At 38.2% G+C, this 25,578-nt stretch overlaps 1 protein-coding gene across 1 annotated transcript; it reads right to left on the bottom strand.

Annotated features, from left to right (window-relative positions):
* Positions 1-17,256: 17,256 nt before the first annotated feature.
* foxd7 (forkhead box D7) lies at positions 17,257-19,849 on the bottom strand. Its single transcript, XM_053612032.1, has one exon. The coding sequence runs from the start codon at positions 18,779-18,781 to the stop codon at positions 17,825-17,827; it is 957 nt and encodes a 318-aa protein (XP_053468007.1). The 5' UTR covers positions 18,782-19,849; the 3' UTR covers positions 17,257-17,824.
* Positions 19,850-25,578: the final 5,729 nt, after the last annotated feature.

Raw genomic sequence — 25,578 nt, 5'->3', positions numbered from 1 at the left:
ACACGAGAGGGAGAGAGGGAGAGCAAAATAAGTGCATTTAAAGAGTGAAGGTTTACAAAGCAGCAGGGTTTCGGTTTTCCACTAATACTATACCAATAATCTGGATGTACAGTATCTCAAGGCTAGTATTTATTCCCATTTATGAAAAAATGATTCTATGATCTGTAAAAATGTGGTACTTCCTTTTCATTGCCTGATCGAGAGATGCATATCTAGATTAATGTTATGCCTAGAGAGAATCATGAACATTACTGAATACAATATGAAAGGATTATTATCTACTTAATCATTTTACATATGCATCATGCAGATGTTCATGGTTTTGGGATGTGGTCTCCAGGCCATCATTGTGGGACAGGGGAAAATAGTGTGTGTGAGTGTGTGTGTGTGTGTGTGCACATGCGTGAGACAAATGAGGGAGAAACAGACATACTGTGGCCACTTTGAAGTGCTTTGAGTCGGGTGCTTAGAATAGACACTGGGCAAAAAATGTAAAAAAATTTAAGAGAGCAAACGTCTGTCTAGCAACCACCAGTGTGTGTGTGTGTGTGTGTGTGTGTGTGTGCACGCGTGCATATTGTCCTGCCAATTCCCCCAGACTCAAAATCATTCGTGTGTGCAGACTATCAAGCTGTCCATCAAGGCCTGTAAAGGAATTGAATAAGAGAGCTGCAAAAAGCACAAAAATAATACTCTGTATAAGTGATGCAGCCGTTTTTTGTGGGAACAAGAAACCCTTCACCAGAGTAGAATCTGTATAGTAAGGTTACATTGTCCTAATTTAGAAAAGCGAAGAAGATATTTAGGAAAAATACTGAATAAGTAGCATTAATGTTATTGAACTGACCAATATGCTGATCACATGTCCTGTGTCTGCTGCTGTCTTTCAACCCAGCTTGTGTTTTTGTTTTTCACAGCTTTGGCTTTTCTCCACTCATCTATTTTCCTGAGCTTCCCACCCTCCCCTCCATCTCTCCTGGGATTTATAGACGTATCCTCAACATTAATAGACACATGAGTTGATAATGACAGCCCATCACATCAACAGCAGGGATTCTGTGATTTAGTTTATTATTATCTACGCAGCCCAGAGAAGAGGAAGGTATTAAGTGAGTCTGAATTGGGAATGGAAGACTGTAAACCTCATGGAGAGATGTCTAACTTAATCCAGGACCTAGTATGAGCCTCATCAAAAGCAGTGTCTGTGTGGTGTCTCAAATTACTAGCAGATTGTAGTGAATGCAAATCTCTTACTGTATGTCCTCAAATAACTGAAAATAGAGGAACAAGCAAAGCTCTACTGTGTGTAACTAAATGTGGTCGTGTGGATGTCATGTTTTTCTGATCGTGTTTGTAGAGAATGTGGTTAAATTATACTTGCTCAATAAGAGTTCTATGAATCTACTTCACACATAACTTAAAGTAGTGATTTTAACACAGTTGTGGATCCAGATGTGACCCAGTCTTCATTAATATACTTCAACAAACTTGGCATTGTTACTCAAACAATATAGAGTCAAGTGCAAAAAATATTCATATGCTTAGATAAAGTAATTTCATTAATGTCAAGATACTTGTTTTTATTTGTTTTCACAGATGTTCATTCATATCTTCTAGTTGTAATATTCAGCCCCCCCGTCCTCCTGATAACTTTATTGTAACCCATTGTCCCCTTTTTATTTTACTTTATTATTATTATTATTATTATTATTATTATTATTATATATTTTTTACATATCTGTTGTAACTCTGCCAGATGTCATACACTGTCTTCTTCAGATCAGATCTCAGAGGGTGTGTAATTTTGGCCTTATGTTTTGGATTATGGACTTGTTGCAGATTAAACCCACATTTCATTTTTAACTTCTTGAAATCAATTTAAATATAAAATTATTTAAAAAGTGCATTTTTATTTTATTCCTTTCAAAAACCATTGCAGATGCAAGATTTTGCCCTCAAACACATACTATATCCATTTATAAATGGATTGATATCTGAAAACCATCAAACCTTGACAGTAAATAATACTCCCACATAAAATTCTTACTCCTACATTACTAAAAATTTTTTATTCCTCATTACTTATAACTTTATTATTCATTCAATAATTAACCCACTTATGTGGAGTGTGTCAGACCACGGCCCCATACTTTTACCAATCCCACCTTTCCCCAGACTCATAATACTCAACATTACTGAGTGATAAATAATTTCTCAGTTTCTTCAAACATGAAGTATATGTTATGATCTATCCCCCCAAAAGAAAAAACATCAATCTCTACTGATTCAACCATCAATGACCTTCTTAAAGCCAAACATGGACTTAATACTGTACTGATAAAGAAAACTGAACCATATTCTGTTGTGAAAAGCAAAATTACGAATTTTCAAAATAAAGACACAATGTCCAACCACTTAATTAGAAAATAAAAAGTCGATTTATTACATTAATCACACATCCATCTGGAAAAAATCACTCGAACCTGCCGTAATTATCGATTCTCTAGACACTAAGAAGTGTCTTTACAAAACTCTGTCAGAATCCATATCCCAACATCAGAAGAAATTATCAAAACTCATCCTCTCATGCCCGACAACAGATGACCCAGAGAATTACACGTACACAGCCAAGTTGTATAAAGTGCTCTGATGTCATCATGGTTATTCTGTAACCAAATAAGGCAAGTCCATTCTGAAACCCTGGCCATGTTTCCACTACAGCCATATATCATTAATCAGCTCAGATATAAAAATAATAAGCAAAGCTTAATATGCTAGAATCTGTAATCTCAGCACTCAAAAATTTACATGAAACTGATTTCATTATTGGAGACATTCCCCAGAAAATACTGAAAACAAACACAGACTATTTAAACTGATCCACTTCTACAAAAACCTCTTTCTAAAAAAAGCCTCCATTAACACTGACATTGGCTAGAACAGAATGGTCCTATCAGTTTCATTTCACTTAACCACTTTTGATTGGACAAGATGTCAACAATTAGATAAATATACAATAGCACCCATTTTGTCTGATATTACCAATAGACCTGTATCAAAAAAACAAACATTTAAACTCAACTAAAAAAAAAAAACTCAATCTGACTGAATTTTCTGTCTCTGATCAAATTCAGTTGAGATGCCAAAGTCAGAGACCAGCCTTTTAAGAGTGAAATATCTTGGGCTCCACATTTCACCAAACCTAAATTAATTAAATGAATGAACCACTTAAAATCAATTAAGACCACTTGCTGAACAAAATAACAGACCTCTGGAAACATGGAATAAATTACCCTTATTTTTATTTGCCTGAATATCTACAAACAAAATAAATATCCTTTCCAAATTCTAGATTTTTTTTCTGCTTACCTCCTGCTGTTGTTTTTCCCTTGATAGTATAGTCATCATATTTTACTAGAAAGAACAAAATCTCAAATTATGCTCTTCACCCTCCAAAAGCTCAAACAGACTGGAGGACTCAAATGTCTTCTCTTATTTTTTTATTATGCCATTTACTCTACACTCAGCACTGGACAAACAGTACAAGCTTATCATGGTTAGAATTTGTAGATGTCAAAAGATTCCTTTTTTTTTTTTTTTTTTTTTTTTTACAGATAAAAATATATGTAGACAAAAATACAGCACTATCAGTTCCTAATTTTAATACCTCATATCAAATTAACTCATCTACCTCAGTTTTCCCCACCATTGTAAAATAATCTCTATCTCATCCTGGAATCAGAGAGAAGGTACCAAGCACCATAATACAAAATACAGCATAGCACTGCTACTTTGATTATATCAGTATATCCAACAGATATACTGCTTGACAGCAGAAATTTTCACATGCAATATCTCACACTCTACTTAAACCTATGTCAAGCCTAAAATTTATTATAACTATATATATATATATATATATATATATATATATATATATATATATATATATATATATCGATCCATCTTCTATACCGCTTATCCTTCCTTCAGGGTCACGGGGGAACCTGGAACCTATCCCAGGGAGCATCGGGCACAAGGCGGGGTACACCCTGGACAGGGTGCCAATCCATCGCAGGGCACAATCACATACACATTCACACACCCATTCATACACCACGGACACGCCAATCAGCCTACCATGCATGTCTTTGGACTGGGGGAGGAAACAGGAGTACTCAGAGGAAACCCCCGCAGCACGGGGAGAACATGCAAACTCTGCACACACAGTACTATGATGCACTATTCCGATACAAGATCACATTTTTTTCCTTTCTTCTTCTTCCTGCTGTGTTATTTGTGCTTTCTAATTGGGATGAGACCTCGAGTTTTTAGAAAGGCGTGATAAAAAAAAACCTTATTACTATTAATATTATTATTATTATTATATTTAAGAAGCGCACGTCAACTGCATGAATGATTTTCAAACTCTCAAAGTAAAATAACATCAATCAATTTTCTCTCTAATGTCACTTCTTGAGTTTTGACATTCCTGAAATACCCAGCATCACTTTATAAAAGTGTTATGTATTTATAAAACTCTTTTTACAAAAGAGTTATGTAATGCTGATAAATGTGTTATGAATTATGAGTGTGGCTGCCTTTCAAATAAAAGTTTGGCTTAATATTGTTAACCATTGAGAAAACATAGACCATTGACGTATGGTTTAACCGGTCTGACAGAACCAAAATGTCCATGAAGCTTCAGCTCATCCTCCTTATAGATCACTTAGACATGCAGCAGAAATAATATTAAAAATGCTTTTAGGTACATCACATCACAAATCAACAGTTCATTCGTTCTCATTTTTGACTTGCTACATCATTATTAGTCACTGTTATTTCTTTTGGATACTTTCTTTTTGTTTCTTTTGTACTTGTGTTTTTGTAAGACGTGAAAAGGAAAGAAGATTATGATGATAATTAAACAAATATACTAGTATTATTACTGTAGTAGTACGAATTACATCCCCAAAAAGATGATCATGGGTGGGTAGCTGCCATGTAGGGTAATAGGATCATTCTGATTATTATTTCAGGCCTTATGACTTCATGGGCAGCAATCTTGCATCGTTCGAATTATGGTGCGTCGTAGCATGATGCCCATCTGCTCCTAGCTTTATAAACATGACAGCAGTGCTGATGACACACGTTTAAACATTTCATACTGACAAGCGTGGCTGTGTTTGTGTGACAAACAGGGTGGTCCTGCTCCAACGATTACATGGGACTGTCACGACGACTAAGTCCCTGACACACTCAGACCACCCCGTTCCATGTGTGGCATTAGAGGAGTTAACAAAGACAGCATTGACAGTGACCCTCATTCGCTTCTGACCTTTACACACGTGCTCTATGCATACACACCCCACACATACACCCAGACACATGCACAATCAGAACCAGTACTTTGTTGTCACTGACAGAGAGAGCAAGAGAGAGAGAGACACAGATCCTTCTTCTGCTCGTCAACCTCCCACGTCTAAGCTTGGTGGAATGCGTCTCAGGTGCAAGGGGTATGCTGGTTCAAATTAGTGAAGTATAAATTAGCGTGGCTTTCCCCCTCTTCTATCCAAACATTCGCTGTCTCCCATTCCACGCAGCTTAAACCCCCTTTTTCCTCAGCAGTAAACTCCTCCATCGCTCTTTCTGCAGTTGACCTCCCTCTTTCTTCACTTTCTCTCTTCTCTCTTCGCCACATAAATCTCTGTTCTTTACAGCTTCGTGTATATGAACTCACCAGGCATGCTCCACAAGTCTCCTAAAGCATTACCTGTATTTTCCCATTCCTACCAAGGTGAATAATTATATGTATTCAAATTGGCAATTAAACAATTACAGGTTCTGTTTAATTTTAAGGCATTACATACAAAAATGTGGCAAAGTCTTACATGTTTCTTTTTTCTTCTGAAATATTGCTCAGTACAAAAGACCAAATTTGAACTGTGAGCGATTTTACTTGCAAGACAGAAGCATGTGAGAGCCAAATTATGCAGAAGAGCAAGAAAGTTCTCCAAGATGCTGGAAACAATCAACCAGCCAGCCAATTTCCTATTAAAACTGCATGACAATGTATCTGGGAGAAGCGGGTGGTCACATCAAATATTGATTGGGTTTACTTTTTTACTGTTTTCTTTTTCATTTCGTACAGAATTTCTTTACATGTCACTAAGACTTCTTGACAGTACTGTACATTCAGATTTTCATATGTACCACCATATGTACTGTTGTGGAAATTTTTCTTGTAGAGGTTCCAGTGAGCATCAACTGACCAGACACGTTCCTTACTGGTTCAATCATGTACTGTATGACTTAAATTGACCCATAAAAAGATATTGTTTTTGGTCTAGTTTTGGTCATATGGAGTTTGATGTCATGAATCCAATTATTATCTTTTCTACATCTTTGAAAAATCTGGCAAAAATCTAGAAATCCCCCTGACATCAGCAAAGATGTCCTTTTTCATGTCTTTGGAATGTTTTTGTGCTCACTGGGGTATATCATGCCTAATTTTACCAGAGAACACATTGATTATAAATTGACATCAGTTCAAATAAATATCCTCCTACATATTCATCAGGAATACACCAACACACACCCATATTTCATCATCATCTTTTTCCACAGTCCTCGTCCTGGCACCTGTCATCCTTGTGTGCACTGTGTCTGTGTTCATTGTTTATAACTTCGGATCGCAGCTTAACCGAGAACACAGTGCACCGGAGCGAGGAAATATACTGAGCATGTCCTCCTGGAACGGCACATGTCCACCAGGATCAAATGCTCCCTAGGTGTTTCCACATGCAGAAGTCTATATTTTCCTATCACTGTTCTGCTCTCACTTTTACAGCGAGCAAGACCTTGCCATGCCCTCAGAGCAGTCCCTTTACGCTCGTCATGAGGCATGCTGAGATAACACGAGGCAGGCCACTTTATGGAGGTCCTGAGGTCGAGCTGTGGGACAGGCCCCCCTCCTTATATAAGTTAAGAAGTATGGTTCAGGTGCAGGCTGGAGCTCCCTAAGTGTCACAGAGGAAGATAAAGAGTAGAAGGGAGGATTGTACTGGAAGAAACAGGAGAGTTGAACTATGGAGGAAGTGGTTACTCTGTAATCTACACAGCAGTGCCAACAGACTGGAAGGAAGTGTAAGCGTTGATACTACTTAGAGACCAAAGCCACTTTTAGCTCTTGTAACTTGTGCAGTTCCAGAGACTGTTATTTGAAAAGCCCTTACAAAATGGGCATGGCAAGATGTGGTCCAAAGTAAACAGACTAGATGGAAAATTCAAACAAGCAGAAGTTACATCTATAATGCATTATAGAACTGATTTTTTTTTTTTTTTTTTTTTACAAAATTGTGAATTAAGATTATCAGCTTTTTAAACTGCTGTAAATGTTTATTTTAAAATTGTGTTAAATAGTGGGTCATTTTTATTCACGATGCCAAATAATACAGCTGCAAATATATTGTTAGAGTAAAATTTGGACCTCAGCTCTAAAATCCGACAGACATTTAGCTCGATTCCTAGAACACCATTTTCACAACACTGAAAATGTGATACATTTACCACTACCACTTTCTACACATATTTGACCTTGCCCTGGTGCCCACCCCTCCAGGTGACCTCTGGACCTCTTCAATGATCCTGACGATCAGATAAGAGGTGCACTTTCACCTCTGTGTAGCCCTCTCCAGCTGGGCAGGTTAGCGGTCCAGTCCAGTGTTACAGCTGACAAGCACAGCCTTTAGCTCGCTCGCTTTCATGTGAACTTGCGGAATGTTCGTCTCCATCCATCTCACTGAGGGAAGAACAACACTGGCTTGACTTGGCATGTGATAGTGTTTGGCCTGTGCAACACCTGCAATGTCCTCCAGGGGTCCCATCAATCACCAGGGCTTTGGAGTGAGCCAAGAACTGCCCCCCACGTAGTGCAGCACTGCTGTGTCTGTGAAAGAGACTGACTTAAGCGGTGTCATTGTTTGTGTTGTGGGTTTATCTGAGGGCCACTTTGGCCCAGGGGTCCAAATTTGATAGCACTTTAGCTTTACTGTAGAGTTGTTATCCTTGAGCAGATGTTTGAAGGGCTATAATGTGCAACAAAGAATTCCTTATCAGTGGTTGAAGCAAAATGTATAGAAAATTGATTATTGTGCTTGAATGATTGCGCAATTAATATATTGGCAAGAGTTTTAATTTTCTAATTTATGACTCAATGGTATTATAGGCAAATGGTTGTTTTCAATTCCTCATAAGCTTTAGCGTGCTTGGAGACCACCAGTGGAGGTGGGCACAGAGACCAACAGGATCTATGATGGTGTTCCCATTTCAAATAGCAACTGTATTGTGTCATTCAACGAAATGGCTTATTAAAACTCAAACACTCCGCTACTTTTGGCTCTAGCTGCAGCACACCCCACTGTCATTAGTTACTGGCACACAACAACTGCTCGAATGTCTCCGAGCCCTGCAGCAGACACCCTCCCAGCTTAGTTGCGCTAATTTCAACACAGTGGCTTTCCCTGTTGTTCACATCCTCTAAAGCTGTTCCAGACATCTGACAAGGCCTCATTTTATTTATTGACTTCATTTCACTCTGAGGGTAGTTTTTACATTGCCCTCGGGTGATGCGAAGTTAATGTATTACTGCTCCTTAAACCTTCCTTAAGTATTTAAACACCCGAGGTACTGACGCAGCATCGTGGAAGCGAAAAACCACGCTGGAGTTAGAGAAACCAAAACACTTCAGCAATATCCTGAGCAAGGAGAAAAAGAGATTAATGCATGGGAAGGAAAGTGAGTGATGCATGGGAAATAAAATGATATAAAAATAGATTTTTAAAGAAGATAGGTGAACAGATACAATAAGAAATCGGTTTCCATAATGTACAGATATCTGATCACCTTAGTGTTGACTGTAATCAGTTGACATTTGTTTCTCCAAATCTCTTTTACACTCTGTCCTCTATTTACCACAACCTAAGCTTGAATCTATTTAGCCTGCAGTCCTCTCTGGTCATTTTCAAAAATTCTTTCAACTTAAATACATTTTAAGAGGTAGCAGATATAGGATTGCTAGAACCTGTGTGCTGGAGCTGCATGCAGAATGTCAGAGTTAACTGTGTTAGACAAGTATTTCATCATCTCTACTGTTGATATTCAAGTGCTTCCTCTCCTTAATTGTATTTTTTCCCCTTGATGCATTAAAGTGATTGGATTTTGTCTCTCCTGCTGTCGAAACCCATGGTGCACGCCCATAAAAAACAACTTCCCCACAACAGCTTTTTCAAATTTGGGGCTTACAATGCTCTGCCAAAAGCCGCAAATTACCCCCCTCTAGCAGCAGCGAATTAGGAACAATTTTCTGTTTGCTATAAAAAAAAAAAAAGAATGAAACGGGAAAGAGAAAGATGAGGGAAAAATATAGCTTGCACTAGAGACCACCAAGGCAGGCAGCAGTGAGATGACGAGCATGTTCGCCTGCCGTCGGTTTGGGTGGCAGGGTGGTGCTACAAACACTCACTGATCCACACAGTAATCAATGCAGTTAAAGACAGGGGAACGTTTTGGCTCTGCACGGCTCAGCCAGTCGATGGCTAGGCACAGGCGCTGTAGTGTTTATGTTCTCCCAAATGGGCCTTTATCCTTCCCCACCTCATTGATAGGCCCACCACATAGAGAACCAAAGCAAGGCTGGCATATTAATATCACAGCTAAATGGGTGGCAAGCATTTTATTGAGCAGATTTGAGGTCATGACTGAACCGAGTAGAATGGATTTTACATGAAGAGATGTGTGCCAGCACTCTTTGAGGTTGGTCTATTGGATTAAGCACCAGAAAGAAGTAAATGGGAATACATTTTTTTTTCTTTATTTTTGCCTGATGCAAAGATTGAGGGTTGGCTGTGATCTATGCCAATCCGGTCCAGCTCATGATTTTTCCTCCTGGTGCTCTTTCCAATGCCCTTTAAAAATCCAGGTCCAAATTTTTATCCACCACTGCAAACGTTCAGAAAAAAAAGGAGAGAGGAAAAACCATACCGGAGCACTGGCTTATTAGAAGCAGGAAAAATGACCAATCTTGTACTTGTATTACATTTTTACCATTGCCCTTTCCAAACCCCAGTCCATTACCATGGCAATGCCCAGTAGATGAGGGAGAGTACTCCGTCTTATCCTGAGATCTGTTAGAAGTAGCACAACTATAGGCACATCAATTTAACAGAGCTAGACTCATTACGAATACTGTAGCTCTAATCAAAGACCAGGACACAATGACCTAGCTATGACACCTTCCTGCCTTTTTGTTAATTACACTTCCTGTTTGCTTTCTGATCAAATGACAGCCGTTTTTTAGTCATGACAGGACTTGGTTAATGGAACTCATTTAGGGTTCACATGGCCTGGGCCTGAGGTAAAGAGAGGGGGGCTGCTTCGGGTCACGTCGTCTGTTTCTGTCACTTTGATTACATAGTCAAGAATTAGTCAGGAAAGAAGCTGTTTTTATTTTTGGATATATTTTATTTGAAACGTGCGGTAAAAGTTTATCTTCGCTAGCTCAGAGGAAATCCTGACTTCTAATCCTCCTTTTATCAATTAGTAAAAAGAAAGAAAGAAAGAAAGAAAGGAAGAAAGGGAGCACCAGGCATGGGCATCAGGGCACCATCTGCAGGAGAGCAGCAGGGTACCATAGAGGTTAGCGGGGAGACTTTGTTGGGGCCAAGATTGTGGAGGGGCAAGGGTGGGGGGGTCAGAACCACACGCCACTCTTTGGAATACATCATATCCGGACACGCTGTAAAATACAGCTTGCCTTTTTGGTCTCGCAGATGTTATAATGAGGCTGATTGGATTGGAATTAAACCCAAATGGAACAAAGGAGGTATATTTTGATGTTTGCTAGGCCTCTCTCCTCCAGGAGGCTGGGAACAGGTGGCAAAAATTGGGGCCTTTCTGTGCAGCAGGAGTCAATGCAGCTCCCATACAATGACTAACTAAACAGAACAGGAAAATGGGCTATTCTGGAAAAGCAAACAAAAATTTTCTTAATAGGGGTAATCGTAAGCACAATTGTTCTTTCCTTATCTCAGACCTTTCTGTAATGTTGATTACTGTGACTGCTCTATTTATTTATTTCTTCCTCTCCTGTAGCTGTTGGCAGCAACTGTAACTGAGGTGTGAGCTCATGTTCCTACTGGGTGGCTTTCCTGCTGTATGTCACTGTCATGTGCTGGAAAACATGGCTTTGGCAAAGACTGAGGGCTGTGAGGGTTAATGAGGGATGTGGGTGATCCCCATTTCTCACACACACACACACACACACACACACACACACACACACACACACACAGTACAGAAAATGAACACGAGGTTCAAATGTGAATAATCTTTAAAATGTACACCTTTTTTTAAAGATACATATATTTGATTAATTTTTCCACATTTGGACTTTACATATGTTCATATGTATTAGTTTCACATACAAGTTTTTTTTTTCCACATTTTTCATTTTCACATGCAATTTTTTTTTTCACATTTTTCCACTGATTATGTGAATTTTTACAATGAATTGTTTTAATTTTAATTTTTCACATGCAGTGCATTTCTTCTTTTTTTTTACAAGATGCATTTTTTTCACATTACTTTATTTTGACATATTTATTTATTTATTTATTTCTTACGTGTAATCATATACACACACTATCCACTTTAATAGGAACACCTATACACCTGCTCATTCATGCAATTATCTAGTCAGTCAATCATATGGCAGCAATGTGTAAAACCATGCAGATACATGTCAAGAGCGTCAGTTAATGTTCACATGAAAAATGTGATTTCTTTGACTTTGACTGTAGTATGGGTGTTGTTGCCTGACAGGCTGTTTTGAGTATTTCAGAAACTGCTGATTTCATGGGATTTTCACACACAAACGTCTCTAGAGTTTACACACAATGGTGTGAAAAACAAAAAAAAAAACACCCAGTGAGTGGCAGATATGCAGGCAGAAAGCCTTGTTGACGAGATGTCAGAGCAAAATGGCCAGACTAGTTTGAGGTGACAGAAAGGCTACAACTCAGATAGCCACTCTGTACACTCACTATACAGTGGGGTCCAAAAGTGTGTCTGCCTGAGAGCACTAGTGAAAATGCTTCTATTTTACATTCTTTGCTAATTCGATACAACAATTTTCTTTACAAATTATATAATTGACAACAACTTGAGTGAAAAGTAGAAGCTTTGAAATACTTACATGAATTTCAGAGTGTCTTAGTATTTGGTTCGTCCCCTTTTTTCTTTAATCACTTGAGCTGGCATGGACACCACAACTTTGTGCAAAACCTTACAATCCTTTTTAGATCAAATCCATCAGAGTGTGAACACATGCTTCAGTAGAAGATGTTAGAAATTAGGAAAATCTGACGTTTTTACAGTTAACATGTTCAATAGCACAAATTTGCTTACATTTAAATAGGGACCTAGAACTAGTGCAGAATCTTGAATATTAAATATTCAAGATATTGAACATTTTCTTTCTTTGTTTTAAATTCCAAAACTTTCTGTTTATTTCCAATTCTGAATTTAACAAATCCCAGATTTTTAACGTGGTCTCAGACTTTTGATCCACACTGTATATGTCCTTGGTGAGCAGAAAAGCATGTCAGAGTGCACAAAACATCAAACCTTGAGGTGGATGGGCTACAACAGCAGAATTGGGTTCTACTCATGTCAGCCAAGAACCTGAAGCTGAGTCTACAGTGGGCGCAGACTCACCAAAACTGGACAATTGAATATTGGAAAAATGACACCTGGTCTGATGAATGTCAATTTCTGCTGCAACATGCAGACTGTAGGGTCAGAGTCACAGCCTGAATGTGCAGCTGACAAAACTTTTTTTGTGATTATATGATGCAATCATATCAACATGGACCAGAATCTCAAAGGAATGTTTCCAACACCTTGTGAAATCCATGCCACGAAGAAAGGAGGCTGTTCTGAGAGCAAAGAGGGGTCCTATACAATATTAGCATGGTGTTTCTAATAAAGTTGCTGGTGAATGTCTTGTTAACATGTGTTTACTTCAGGCCATAACATGCTGAAATGCACTTTCACAGATTATTCAGACGTGATCATATATTATTCTCATGAGCCCATGTGAAATATATGTGATTTTTCTATGAGGGGCATATATATATACACACACACACACACACACACTTAAATATTCACTCAGCTTTAACATGCCATATAATCACTTGGGTATTAAACCCCACAGGTGGTGCATAGAATGGAGTCACCTTGTCCTTACTGGTGCTGGCAAACAAAGAGAAACCAATGAAACATGCAGTGAAAATAGAGATGAAAGAAGGAGTGATGATTTATAATTGAACAGAGTTCAGATGGAACTGGAAAAGAGAAAAGAGAGCGATAACTTCTGCCAGAAAAAGCAAAATTCAACTCCATGTGTGAGTGTGTACTGTATGTAAGCTAGTCATTAAATTTTGTGGCAGGAATACATTTGTAGAGACTGGTTAAACTGGGAATAAGAATACGGTGTGAGTGTGTATGTGCTGGTGTAACTACGTTAGTCATTAAAGAACTGGGAGAGAGCTGTGTGCTTTTGATCTTTCGTGCCACCTTGGCAGCTGCCGCAGTGACGACACCATCATCCCTCTTATTAGAGCTCTCGACCACTGCACATCGCTCTTCAACGGCATCTGCTTTCATGATTTTCAAAGACTCCTACACATTACTCCTTTTTTGTGTAAATACTGCATAATAGATAGCCGCATATCATAAGTACAACTAAGTGATTAAGTGAGTAATATGTGATGATGTGTGAAAAGCAAGTGAATGTGTATATTAACGTCATTTCATTTTCATGTCATGCCCTGAAATTATACACCCATGTGACATCATGTGAATAACATGTAACCTGTGGATTTTTTTTTATTTTTATTTCTACATGCACATATGAAAAATACAAGTGTCTAAACACTATGTGTATATCATGTGATTATGCACACGTGACATTTTTTGTAAAGGATGTTATCATTTGACCAAAAAGAAGATTTGATGATAAAGAATTTCCATTCAAAATTGCACACCAACTTCTCTCAACCGATTATAATTAACGTTACACAATAAAGTAGATATAATAATCTGTTTCAGACCAAAAAAAACCCCTACAAAGTTCAGCTCTTCGTCATTATCTATTATTTCCATTATCATTATCATTATCTATTATTTCCAGCAAAAATGCATGGCTCAGCAGCCAAATAAGAACGCACATAACTGGGGCTTAATCCTTAAATGCATATTACTGGGCCTTAAGCTTCTGAATTACTCTGTTTATGTCGTCTATGACTCAACTCAAGACAGATCCAACTCAAACACACAAAAACATCCTGCGGTGCAGAGTTTGTCCTTTCAGCAAGTAAGCATGGCAGGAGTACAACATCCCATGGAGCACCTCTCTCTTTCTCAGCTCTTTGATTTAGTCTGTTGTCTGGAGGAGGAGACTCACCACAGTGTCTGAGGGATACTTTTACTTTAACTGTTTAGCTTGGCGTCACCAAACAGGAATGAGTGGTCACTTCTTCAAGTCAGGCATGTATGGACTTTGAAACCCAAACCTGGCCGCCTGCATCAGAGCGAAGATATGAGTTATGATAAGTCATAGCTGATAAACCATGGGGAACCACAAAGAGATGTGCAGCGTTTTCACTGGCAACCCCTGCTGTTAAGGTGTCACACAAATAGCTATATATCATATTCATAATGTCATTAACATGCCTAATGTGACTTTGATTGAGCATACAGCAGGGTTTTAAGGGATGACATATTCAATTTGAGACCAAATATTTTGGTCTTATTATGATAACTGCCTTTTATACAAGAATTGACTGATTTCCTGTGGAGTTATGAGTCTTCCTAGACATTCCTTTACACATCATTTGAGAGTGTGCATATGAGTTACTTGAGAGCTTTGATGGTGGATGAGATGTGAAGTTCATACATGGCAGAACACAGAGCCGAGGGGTTTTTAAAGCATGCGTGATGTGAGCGTGAGGTCAGAGATAGACTGGGATTTTATTATTCTGTTGAGACCAGGTTAAATACAGGGAGTTATTCAGAGCAAATGACAGAGGAATCTTTCCATTACTATTCCATGCAGTAGGAGTGAAAAGCTGTGTGTGTTCCAAAGACAGCTGTAACCTTCCAGCAGATCTCTCCCTTCTCTCTTATGCTGTAATACTCCTTTTATTTTGTCAGGTGCAAAAGTTTTGTACCTCTCTAACCTCTGTAACCAAGTCACTGGATGTTTAAATAACTGATGTACTGACTCTCTCTGACTGGGTTACTTTCTCTTTGCTTATTTTTTAAAAAAAGATTCAAGTCTCATGGTGTATAAATCTATAAATGCAAACACGAACATGATTTAATCAGCTGAATAGATCAAATGGAAAATGAGGATGTGTTTCCATGCTAGAGACAAGAAACCAAGTACCAGATTCCAAAAACTACAATCAATATGTTTAAAATGATCAAGAATGGAGATATTACTAATCTATTACATTCACATTTGTTTTTCTATCTCTATGCATTACATTATATCTTGTTTCTTTGGTGCTAAAAATGTCAGTGAAACTTTGAGAATAACCCTTGTGACCTGCATTTGGCCCTTTCCAAACACCATTTTGTGTGCAAGCTGCTGTACACTATATTCAAGACGGTTCCATTAAACTTTAATTACTTATTGAGTGTAATTAGCATTTCTGGTTTGTAGGTTACAGAATATCACTCACTGTTGATTTTTAAAAGTTGAAAAATATATGTAAATTGGATGTTTTCTGAAGTCAATAAAAAAAAAATCCAGTATCATTCAACCGAATATCCTGTCACTCTGCACCAATTTTTTTTGTATTTATTTGACTCGAGGAAAAGTGTGCTTTAGTATAATAAATAAAGGTATTGTGTTGTGTATATAGGCTACAGATATATATATATATATATATATATATATATATATATATATATATATATATACACACACATATATATATATACATATATATATATATATATATATATATATATATATAGAGAGAGAGAGAGAGAGAGAGAGAGAGAGAGAGAGAGAGATGGTGCGTGTGTGTGTGTGTGTGTGTGTGTGTGTGTGTTAATGTAAATTGGACTACTAAACGCTACGAGCTGATAACGTAGGCTTATCTTGTGCCAATCAAATATTATTTGTAAAAAAAACCCCAAAAAACTTTAAAATATACAAAATGCAAAATACAGTAAACTAGAACAATCACAGTCGTCTCTCTTGTGAAACCATTTCTATGAAAAATACACACATCATTCGCAATCAGTAACATAAGCGGTATTCGTTTGCCTTTTATTTGGTAATCAGTAAAAATAATAATGTAAGAATGTACCCGTTCGTTATTATATTCTTCTTCTTCTTCTTCTTCTTCTTCTTCTTCTTCTTCTTATTATTATTATCGTTCCCCCCATTTTTCTTACAAATGAGCTGCTTCAGACGCTGTGTGTGTGCCGGAGGCCTAAAGCGAGACAATCAAGTAATTTTTATACTCTTAATGCGTGTGTCAGGCCTACAGCTGCACACACACACACACACACACAGCTCGGCCGGGGCTTGAAATGATTATTCATAATGTGCGCTTTGCGGAAAATATGGTCCTAGTTATGTGCGATACGTGTCATATTGTATATTTTTAAAGAGCATTCATAGCGGGCCAATTCCATGATTCCACTGATCGCACTAAAATAAATACACATGGCCTATAAGACCTCAATGTCTAATAAACTCCACTTCAGCACGGTGAAATATCTCCTTTAAGAGGCAACTGCGTTTCTGCAAAGAAAGGAACAATCCTTTGAGGCAGAATCATTAGCCTATATACGCAGTCCTAGTGTGAGTTATACATTTTAATAAGTTGTTACAGCGCGAAATAATTTTGTTTGAGTTTTATGAATCCCAGTGAATATCAAAAGTTCCTCTAGAAAGTCTTTCTGTAGGCCTAATACCTGACTCAGTTTGTTGAAAAACATTAATATTATCCATGTTGCAAATTAAACTTGTTTTTTATTAAGAATTCTGTTTAGAGAATTGTTATAATTTGCCACGCATTTAGCAGAACTGATGATGATGATGAAAAGTCAGGAGCAGTATAGGCGCATCGTTATAGACAATTCAGAATAACGTCTAATATTAAAAATTGCACCTAAAGTAAAGTTAGTCAAAGAGTTAGAAAACATTTTATAGGCTAATAGAACGGTCAATTTCTGAAATGTTGCCTATTTTAATATTTAAACTAATACAATTATTTTGTGCAATAATTAACTTATAATTAAATGGGGGTATAAAAGTCCTCGTCCATTAACAAATTAATGATCACATGAGTGATTAACAAATTCGTGAAAACAAATTCGTTTTATTCATTTTTTTTCCCAAACAACCAAGAGGAAATTCGTCAGTTAAATATTTTTCAAATCACTCAACGCAATTTTGTAGTATGAAATTTATATAAGAAAAATATTTTAAGCACACATGAGTCTTTCTTCAACAACAACAACAACAACAACAACAACAACAACAACAAAAAGAAATCTCAATAAAATTCAGTGGGGGAATAAATGTCAAAAGTTCAGTGTCCATTAAATGCCATCAGAGATAATCTGATCTCTTACTCTGAAAGCATATCAACATGCCAAAAACGTTATTTCCTGAGAGAGAGAGAGAGAGAGAGAGAGAGAGAGAGAGAGAGAAAACAAATAGAAAGCCGCATCGCTGCTAATTAACAACACTGCCCAGGTACACGTGTTTATTATGCGCCTCCGAGCTGCCTGTCAGGCTTTGCAGTTTCTGGTATTCATACTGCAGGCTGAGAAACGGAGGAAAGGCGATGGGATGGAGAAGAGCGGAGGGCGCATACGGGGAGCTGGAGGGAAGCGGAGCTGAGCTTAATGACTCCACTGTGAGCGCCTGGCTCGGTGCGAAAGCTTTAGTATGTAGTGAACTCCGCGAAAAGAAGGTGGACAGCGCCGGAAGGACGGTACCAGGTGGAGCGCCTGGCACACAGGACGCCTGAGTTGCATGGCGGAATCCAAACGGATAGACGTCCATACTTGGTAAAGGCACACAGGACGCTCCGAGGCCATATGCGCCATACGACAGGTTCGGAAAGCCTGCGGGCTCTAACGCGTGATCTTTCAACACACCGAATCGGAAATGCTGCCGCTTGAAACGCTTCCTCCGCCGCAGGAAGCTGCCATTCTCAAACATGTCCGCAGAGTTCGGGTCTAGGGTCCAGTAGTTGCCCTTCCCCGGGTTGCCCGGCTCCCGCGGCATCTTCACGAAGCAGTCATTGAGCGACAGGTTGTGGCGAATGGAGTTCTGCCAGGCGGGGAATTTCTCGCGATAGTAAGCGAAGCGGTGGCTGATGAAGTCGCAGATCTCGCTGAGAGTGAGCCGCTTCTTCGGGCTCTGCAGGATGGCCATTGTGATCAGGGCGATGTAGGAATAAGGTGGCTTCACCGAGGCGCCTTTGTTCGGAGCTGGAAGGCATCTGGAAGATGCGATGTCTTTCCCATCGCCATCATAATGCCTGGCAGTAAGAGCGGCCGAGCTGAACTCAGCCTCGGACACGACTGGAGGTGAGGTAGAGCAGCTCTCTTCTCCCGAATCCTTGCTCCCTTCTCCCACCACGTCGATAACCAGGTCGTCCATTAAATCCGTATCCAAAGTCATAGTAGCAAATCCACAGGCTGGTCCGATTTCACCTGAATCAACAGGTGAGAAACATTAGACTATCCGAGAGCGTCTGGACTTTACTCACCAAAGACGCTTCTTTGAAACACCAATAAAGTACCTTAGAGCGACCAGTACCAATCAGACTGTCCACAAAGAAAGTGTATTGCTTCGCTTTACCGAAACTTGCAGACCCTCGTCAAAACAAAGCCGTTTCACAACATTGGAGGCAGGAGAGGGAAAAAAAAAGCTGGTGACGCTACGAGCTACACTCCTCTGTAATGTCCAGCATCCTCTCCAAAGCAGCAGGATTTCCTCTGCGCGCGGATCAGGTGACCATGATGTCATGATGAAGTGTGGGCAAAGGAGAGCCACTTCAGCGGAGCAGGAGCACAACAATCCTAACAACCTCGACAATCTTTACAAAATCATAACCATAAACATACCACAAGGAATAAACTGTGTAGTCTAGCGCGCGCACATTTTACCGCATCAATTATATTATAACGCTATTGCGATCATATCTAGCATCAGATGGGCAATTCAGATCCATGGCAGGTTTTTTTTTTAAATTATAAAATTATATAACCAACGAAAATACTCATGAGTAATAGATTAATAAATTCATAATTTATGACAGCAATTAATTGAATCGGTTTCAAGCCGATTAATTGCCGTAATATTGTCTTGTTTTGTTGAAATATATTTTTTGCGTATTTTCTTTTTCAAACTTTTAGGTTTGGGTGAGCAGGTTTACAGTAGATGAAACAAGTTAACGTAAGTGTAAATAGAATATTAAATATGTATTAATGAGCAGCAATAGCACCAATAACAACATATGTAGAGTATTAAGAGAACGAAAACTATTTTTTGCAGGAGTCAGGAGCGTTAAACTCAACCGTAAAACTCGTTTTTTAAACTTCCAACACCAAATTCAGCAGGTGAAGACGCAAAAAATCAGATGATGTGTTGAATTAGCCTGTGTGTGTTATAAGTGGTAAAGTGCTTAAATCTGCACTGATGTGAACCTCCAGGACTGGATTCGGACACCCGTGGACTTACCACGATTTAAAGGACACATAACCTATACGAAGACGTTCACTTGTGTTATTAGTTAACCGAATAAAAAATACTGCTAATATTTATTTAGGTTATTAAGGTATTATTATTATTATTATTATTATTATTATTATTATTATTATTATTATTATACCAATAATCATAATAACTATTATGATGTAATTATTGTTATGTAACAACAACAACAACAACAACAATAATAATAATAATAATAATACGAAGAGGAAGAAGAAGAAGAAGAAGGAGTGGAGGAATGAAAGGAACTTTAAAAAGCCTGGCACCGTCAAAAGCGCTATCGCATTTTAACAGTATAAATATTGTATTAAATCTGGCATTGATATAAGATACTTTAATGCGCAATAAAGAGAATTTAACTCTGGTGCACTTTCGCCTGATCCCGTTGTTTTTTCTCTCTTTCTCTATTTCCCTCCCCTTCACACAGCATTTAATGACTTGACAAAAATGAAGTCCATCATGTAGACTAATCCCGTCGGCAGGTGGGATGAAAGCGAAAAGATCTTTTCGGCGATAAAAACCAGTCGCAGCTCGTGCAGAGTGTGTGAGTGTGTGTGTGTGTGTGTTCCCAATTGAACAGGCCTCTGGTTGGTTGTGTTTAATGCTGCTAAGTCCCCCCCCCCCCTTTTTGTTTGGGATGCTCACATTTCCTGCCAGTAATCGTTATCAGTCCCGGACATTGGCCCGGGTGGGCTACAATATTGCAAAAAAGCTGCACTGGATTTCCCAAATCTATCACGCATGTGCTGATATTAGAAACAGGTCCGAAGCGGAGGAAATAGGCGCGAGGGGTGGTTTCAATCACCGAAAGAGACGGAAAATAATCCGTGCTGCAGAGCTACATTTTTATACTGTCTCGGGCAATGAGGAGAAATTAATGCTCAGTCTTAGAGCTCAGTACATAATCATACTTGATTAACGCATAAGACTAAATGTTTGCAAGAATGAATATAGGCATATTTATACAAACAAATACAAACAAACTGGAGCTGAAATTAAGTCGGATTTTGACAAACGATATCAGATGCCACACTTATTAGGGAAACCAGATAAACACTGTTGTCCCTTCAGTCATTTACTGGGAATGAAAACAATACATTTGTTTATTAGAAAAATGTTAACAGTTGGAAACAATAAAGCAAAAAATCTTATTTTTTATAAAAATATACCACCAGGAAGCATTATAGGCTACAGTAGTGTGTAATTTAGTCGGCTAGCTATTTTTAAGGCAACACAAAATTGGAAGAAGAAAAAAAAAAAGAAAAAGGTCAAATCGATAAAAGGATACAAAAGCACAATTAAAACCAAATCCACAAAGTGTGTTATTTTAGTATTTTTGACTTTTTCTCTCAGTTGTCTTACTCAGCCTTTTTAATGCATCCTCTAAGCCACAAGACAGTCCACATTCCTAAATATATAGTTTTTGTGGCATTCTGTGTGTACTAGTGTCCAGCACGTTCAGGGCTTTGTGGCCACTGTGTTCATTCTTATGCGGGACATGAATACTCACTACTGGCTTACAAGCTAAGCCGACAGAAAGCCATTTTAACAGTAGAGACATATTGCAGCCTATTAACTCATACGGACCATCCACACACTTGTGCAATATGGAAACTATAAATCCTTTCCAACACCGCCACCCTGTAGCATACTAAAAAAAACCCAGGCCGTTTCTCTAGCTGTTTTGTGGAGGCATATGAACGAACTTTAGCCAGGAAACCAGCCAGGCTATTTCTCCTGATCTCTATATCTTTACAGATTAGAATTATGCTAGATAAACAAGCAACTAAAAGCTAAAAACAAACAAATCTGACAGACAAAAATTATGCTATGGATCAGTCATAGTATAGGCACAATAATAAACAATATAGGCACAATACTAAACGGTATTTATGATAATTAAAGACAGAATGTTTAAAAACGAATATAAAACATTTGTACAGGGTTAACTGCTTTGGGAAAAAAACACTAACAAGAGATTAAAACGCTGAATTCGCTCGATTCACGCCGACAACAGACCTTCATTTAAGAGCTAATTTAGACAAAAGTGATTATAAATTCTCATTCGTATTATTTCATAATTCTTTCATTTTTTTCTTTTTATCAGTAGGCTATCTATCTATCTATCTATCTATCTATCTATCTATCTATCTATCTATACTACTAAGGGGAAGAGAGGTAAAATTGGTGTCAATGTTTTAGAGACTAGAGAAGAAAACCGCATGATAAGTGTCCTGGTATGCTAAATTTATAAAATACTTTTATTAATACTTTTACTTTTATTATTACTTTTATTAAATACTTTTCTATAACAAGTAGGATATATTAATAATTAGCGAACTAACTAACTAACTAACTAACTAACTAAATAAACACCGAGAAGTGATGATTCAAGGAATTATATGATTACAACAGATTGCAACAGAGCATCTTTTATAGTAATAAAAAAAGGATCGTACGCCACTTTCTGGACAATTTTAGCGCTATCCTTTCTGGACAAACACACACACACGTGCGCGCGCGAACACACGCGCACACACACGCACACACACATGTTCGTCTTAATATCCTTGTGAAGACTTTCTCTGAATTATTAACGCAGTTAATTAACTTATACATATAACTCTAAACTTAATTTCAGTAACTAAAAGGACACTTTATGTCTCTTTTAGCATTTTAAAGCAGTTTTCTTCGTGCTGATCTGACAAATCTCCCCAGTTAATGGTCAGACTTGTCAGATATTTCTATCCTTGTGGGGAAATGTGGTCCCCATTTGGCCCCCCTTGTGTTGTGTATTAATGCTGTGCTTTCGCTCTACCTGTACTGGCTGAACAAGTGGCCGATTTTATCTGACCATGGTACATTTGTCCAGAAGGGAAACACCTAATCAACTGCATAGTTTTTTTTTTTAAAAGAGAAATGTTTATTTTGAAATTGATGCATGCAACACGTTCCAAAAAAGTTGGGACAGGAGTAATTTAGGACTAATAGCGATGTGACAAGTTGAAATAAAAAGGTGATGTGAAACAGGTGAGGCAATCGGCTAATCACAGTATATAAGGAGTCTCCAAAAAAGGCCTAGTCCTTCAAAAGCAAGGATGGGTCGAGGCTCGCAAACCTGCCAACAGATGCATCAGCGAATAATCCAACAATATGAAAACAACATTCTCCAAAGACAAATCGGTAGGATTTGGCGGCATTTCACCTTCTACAGTGTACAATATACTTAAAAGATTCAAGGAAACTGGTCAAATCTTGGTGCATAAAAGGCAAGGCCGAATATCACATCTGAATGCGCGTGATCTCCGATCACTCAGACGTCACTGTCTTAAAAACCGTCATGAGTCTGTAATAGATATCCTGACATGGGCTCGGGAATACTTTGGTAAACTTTTGTTATTCAACACCATTCGCCGCTGCATCCACAGATGCAAGTTAAGACTTTACTATGCAAAGCAGAAGCCATACATCAACACTGTCCAGAAGTGCCACGGACTTCTCTGGGCTCGGTCTCATCTGAGATGGACAGTAGCACAGAGGAATCGTGTTTTGTGGCCGACGAGTCAATATTTCAAATAGTTTTTGGACAAAACAACCGCCGTGTTCTCCGGGCCAAGGAGGAAAAGGACCATCCAAGCTGTTATCAGTGTCAGGTCCAAATACCAATGTCTGTCATGGTATGGGGGTGAGTCAGTGCTCACGGTATGGGTAACTTGCACATCTGTGAGGGCATCTGACAGTCATCAGATTTTAGATGAGTGTATATTTTCAAAAATAATTAAATTCACAAAGTAAAACATCAAATAATGTGTTAATATTGTTTTCTATATAGTATAGGGTGAACTGAATTTGCATTTTCCATACTGTCCCAACTTTTTCAGAATTGTGGTTGTATATTGCTTATATTTTCAAAATAGAACGAGACATGAGACCTGGCATAACAAAAATATAAATCTCTCTCATATATATATATATACTATATATATATATATATATATATATATATATATATATATATATATATAGAGAGAGAGAGAGAGAGAGAGAGAGAGAGAGAGAGAGAGAGAGAGAGAGAGATGAATGTTGAATTCAAACTATTTTACTGTAGTACTTTTAGAGTTAAAGCGTTACATAAACATACATACGGGGTTGGAGGTTTGTTTTCTCCTCAAGCTGTTGTAAGCAATATTGGCCAGTAGAGGGCGCAATGGTATAATTGTGTCATTTGTTCTGCGTGTCAGTTTCAGTCGCCTGCGCCGCCTGCCGGTGTTGAGACTTTAAATAAATAAAATCTCTAACAGAATTGATCAGCTCCAAACGCGGCACATTTCCATCATTTTCGGTGGTCAGCGTTATAAATCTGTGGGTTCAAAAAAATCAGATATGTACACTATAGAATGCCTGGATAAAATGCTGTAAACAAATATAACTGGGAAAATTTGAATAAATAGTCTGTGGGTATTCACCTATGGTCAGATATACAGTTCTAATACATACATGGAGCATTCTTAAGACCTTTAATAGAAATGCTTTCAGTCTGAAAACATTTCCACTTGACAGATTTTACTGATGTACTTGGTGTGTCAGTCAGCTTAGAGGTCCATCCATTCATCCATCCATTTTCTGTACCGCTTATCCTACACAGGGTCGAGGGGAACCTGGAGCCTATCAGAAGGGACACCCTGGATGGAGTGCCTGGATCTCATTTGGAAATGACAATCAGCCTACAGCACATGTCTTTGGATTGGGGGAGGAAACTAGAGTACCCGGAGGAAACCCACGAAGCACAGGGTGACCATACAAACTCCACGAACACTGGTGGAGGCGGGAATCAAACCCCCAACCCCGGAGGTGCGCGGCAAACCTGCTAACCACTAAGTCAGCTTTTAAGTCACACCTGAAATTCAGTGACTGTGTGAAACAGCATCTTTAACTAATTTATTAACACACAATCAAGATTTGATTAAGTTGCCAATTAAACCGGAAACACTGTAGTGTGGTTAAATTAGTAAGTGCAGTCAAACTGAAAGTGTAATCTTGAATGCAGAGTTTTCTAATTATATTGAAGTATTTTCACTAAAGCTTTCCTGAATACTTTGATAGATGTTGAACGTGTGTACTCTGGTGAGGTATATGTAAGGAATAAAACACAACATTGCATGCTGATGTAGTAAAACAATCAAAGATAAACAGCTTTTAAACAGCTATTCTCTCACTAGCCTCTCTCTTTGTAAAAGTTAATAAGAGGAAAAAATGTAGCAACTGCACAAAGCCTCTATCCAAAAGACACAAAGCCTCTATGCTAAAGACTTTCTTAGCTTACTAACAAGCTTACAGGTTATTAACGTTACCTAGATATCATCCTTCATCTGTTTATTTTTTTTTTTTTTATTAATGTTTTTGTCTATAACACACACATTACTGTATGTACACATACATTTCATGGCTCATTCATCGACAGGGGGAGCCACAGTTCAGCTAAATCAGTTTATTGCACTCGAAAAGTCCAGCAGCACTAGAATTTTCTTACAGGAACAACTTATATTATTGTCCCTTTAATATTTTAGGTCTATTTATCATACTGTCTATCAGCTGCATGTGTGTGTATGTGTGTGTGTGTGTGTGTGTGTGTGTTTGTGTGTGTGTGTACACACGTGTGCGACAGTGTGATTAATTACTAATCAGCTGTGGCTCTTTATGTT

This window comes from Ictalurus furcatus, chromosome 2 (genome assembly GCF_023375685.1).
Source record: "Ictalurus furcatus strain D&B chromosome 2, Billie_1.0, whole genome shotgun sequence".
In the NCBI taxonomy this organism is placed as follows: domain Eukaryota; kingdom Metazoa; phylum Chordata; class Actinopteri; order Siluriformes; family Ictaluridae; genus Ictalurus; species Ictalurus furcatus.
This window is presented reverse-complemented; position numbering and strand designations above follow the sequence as displayed.

Bases quoted from the DNA above. Each gene is read 5' to 3' on its own strand.
- foxd7 (XM_053612032.1), bottom strand. From the start codon at position 18,781: ATGACTTTGGATACGGATTTAATGGACGACCTGGTTATCGACGTGGTG.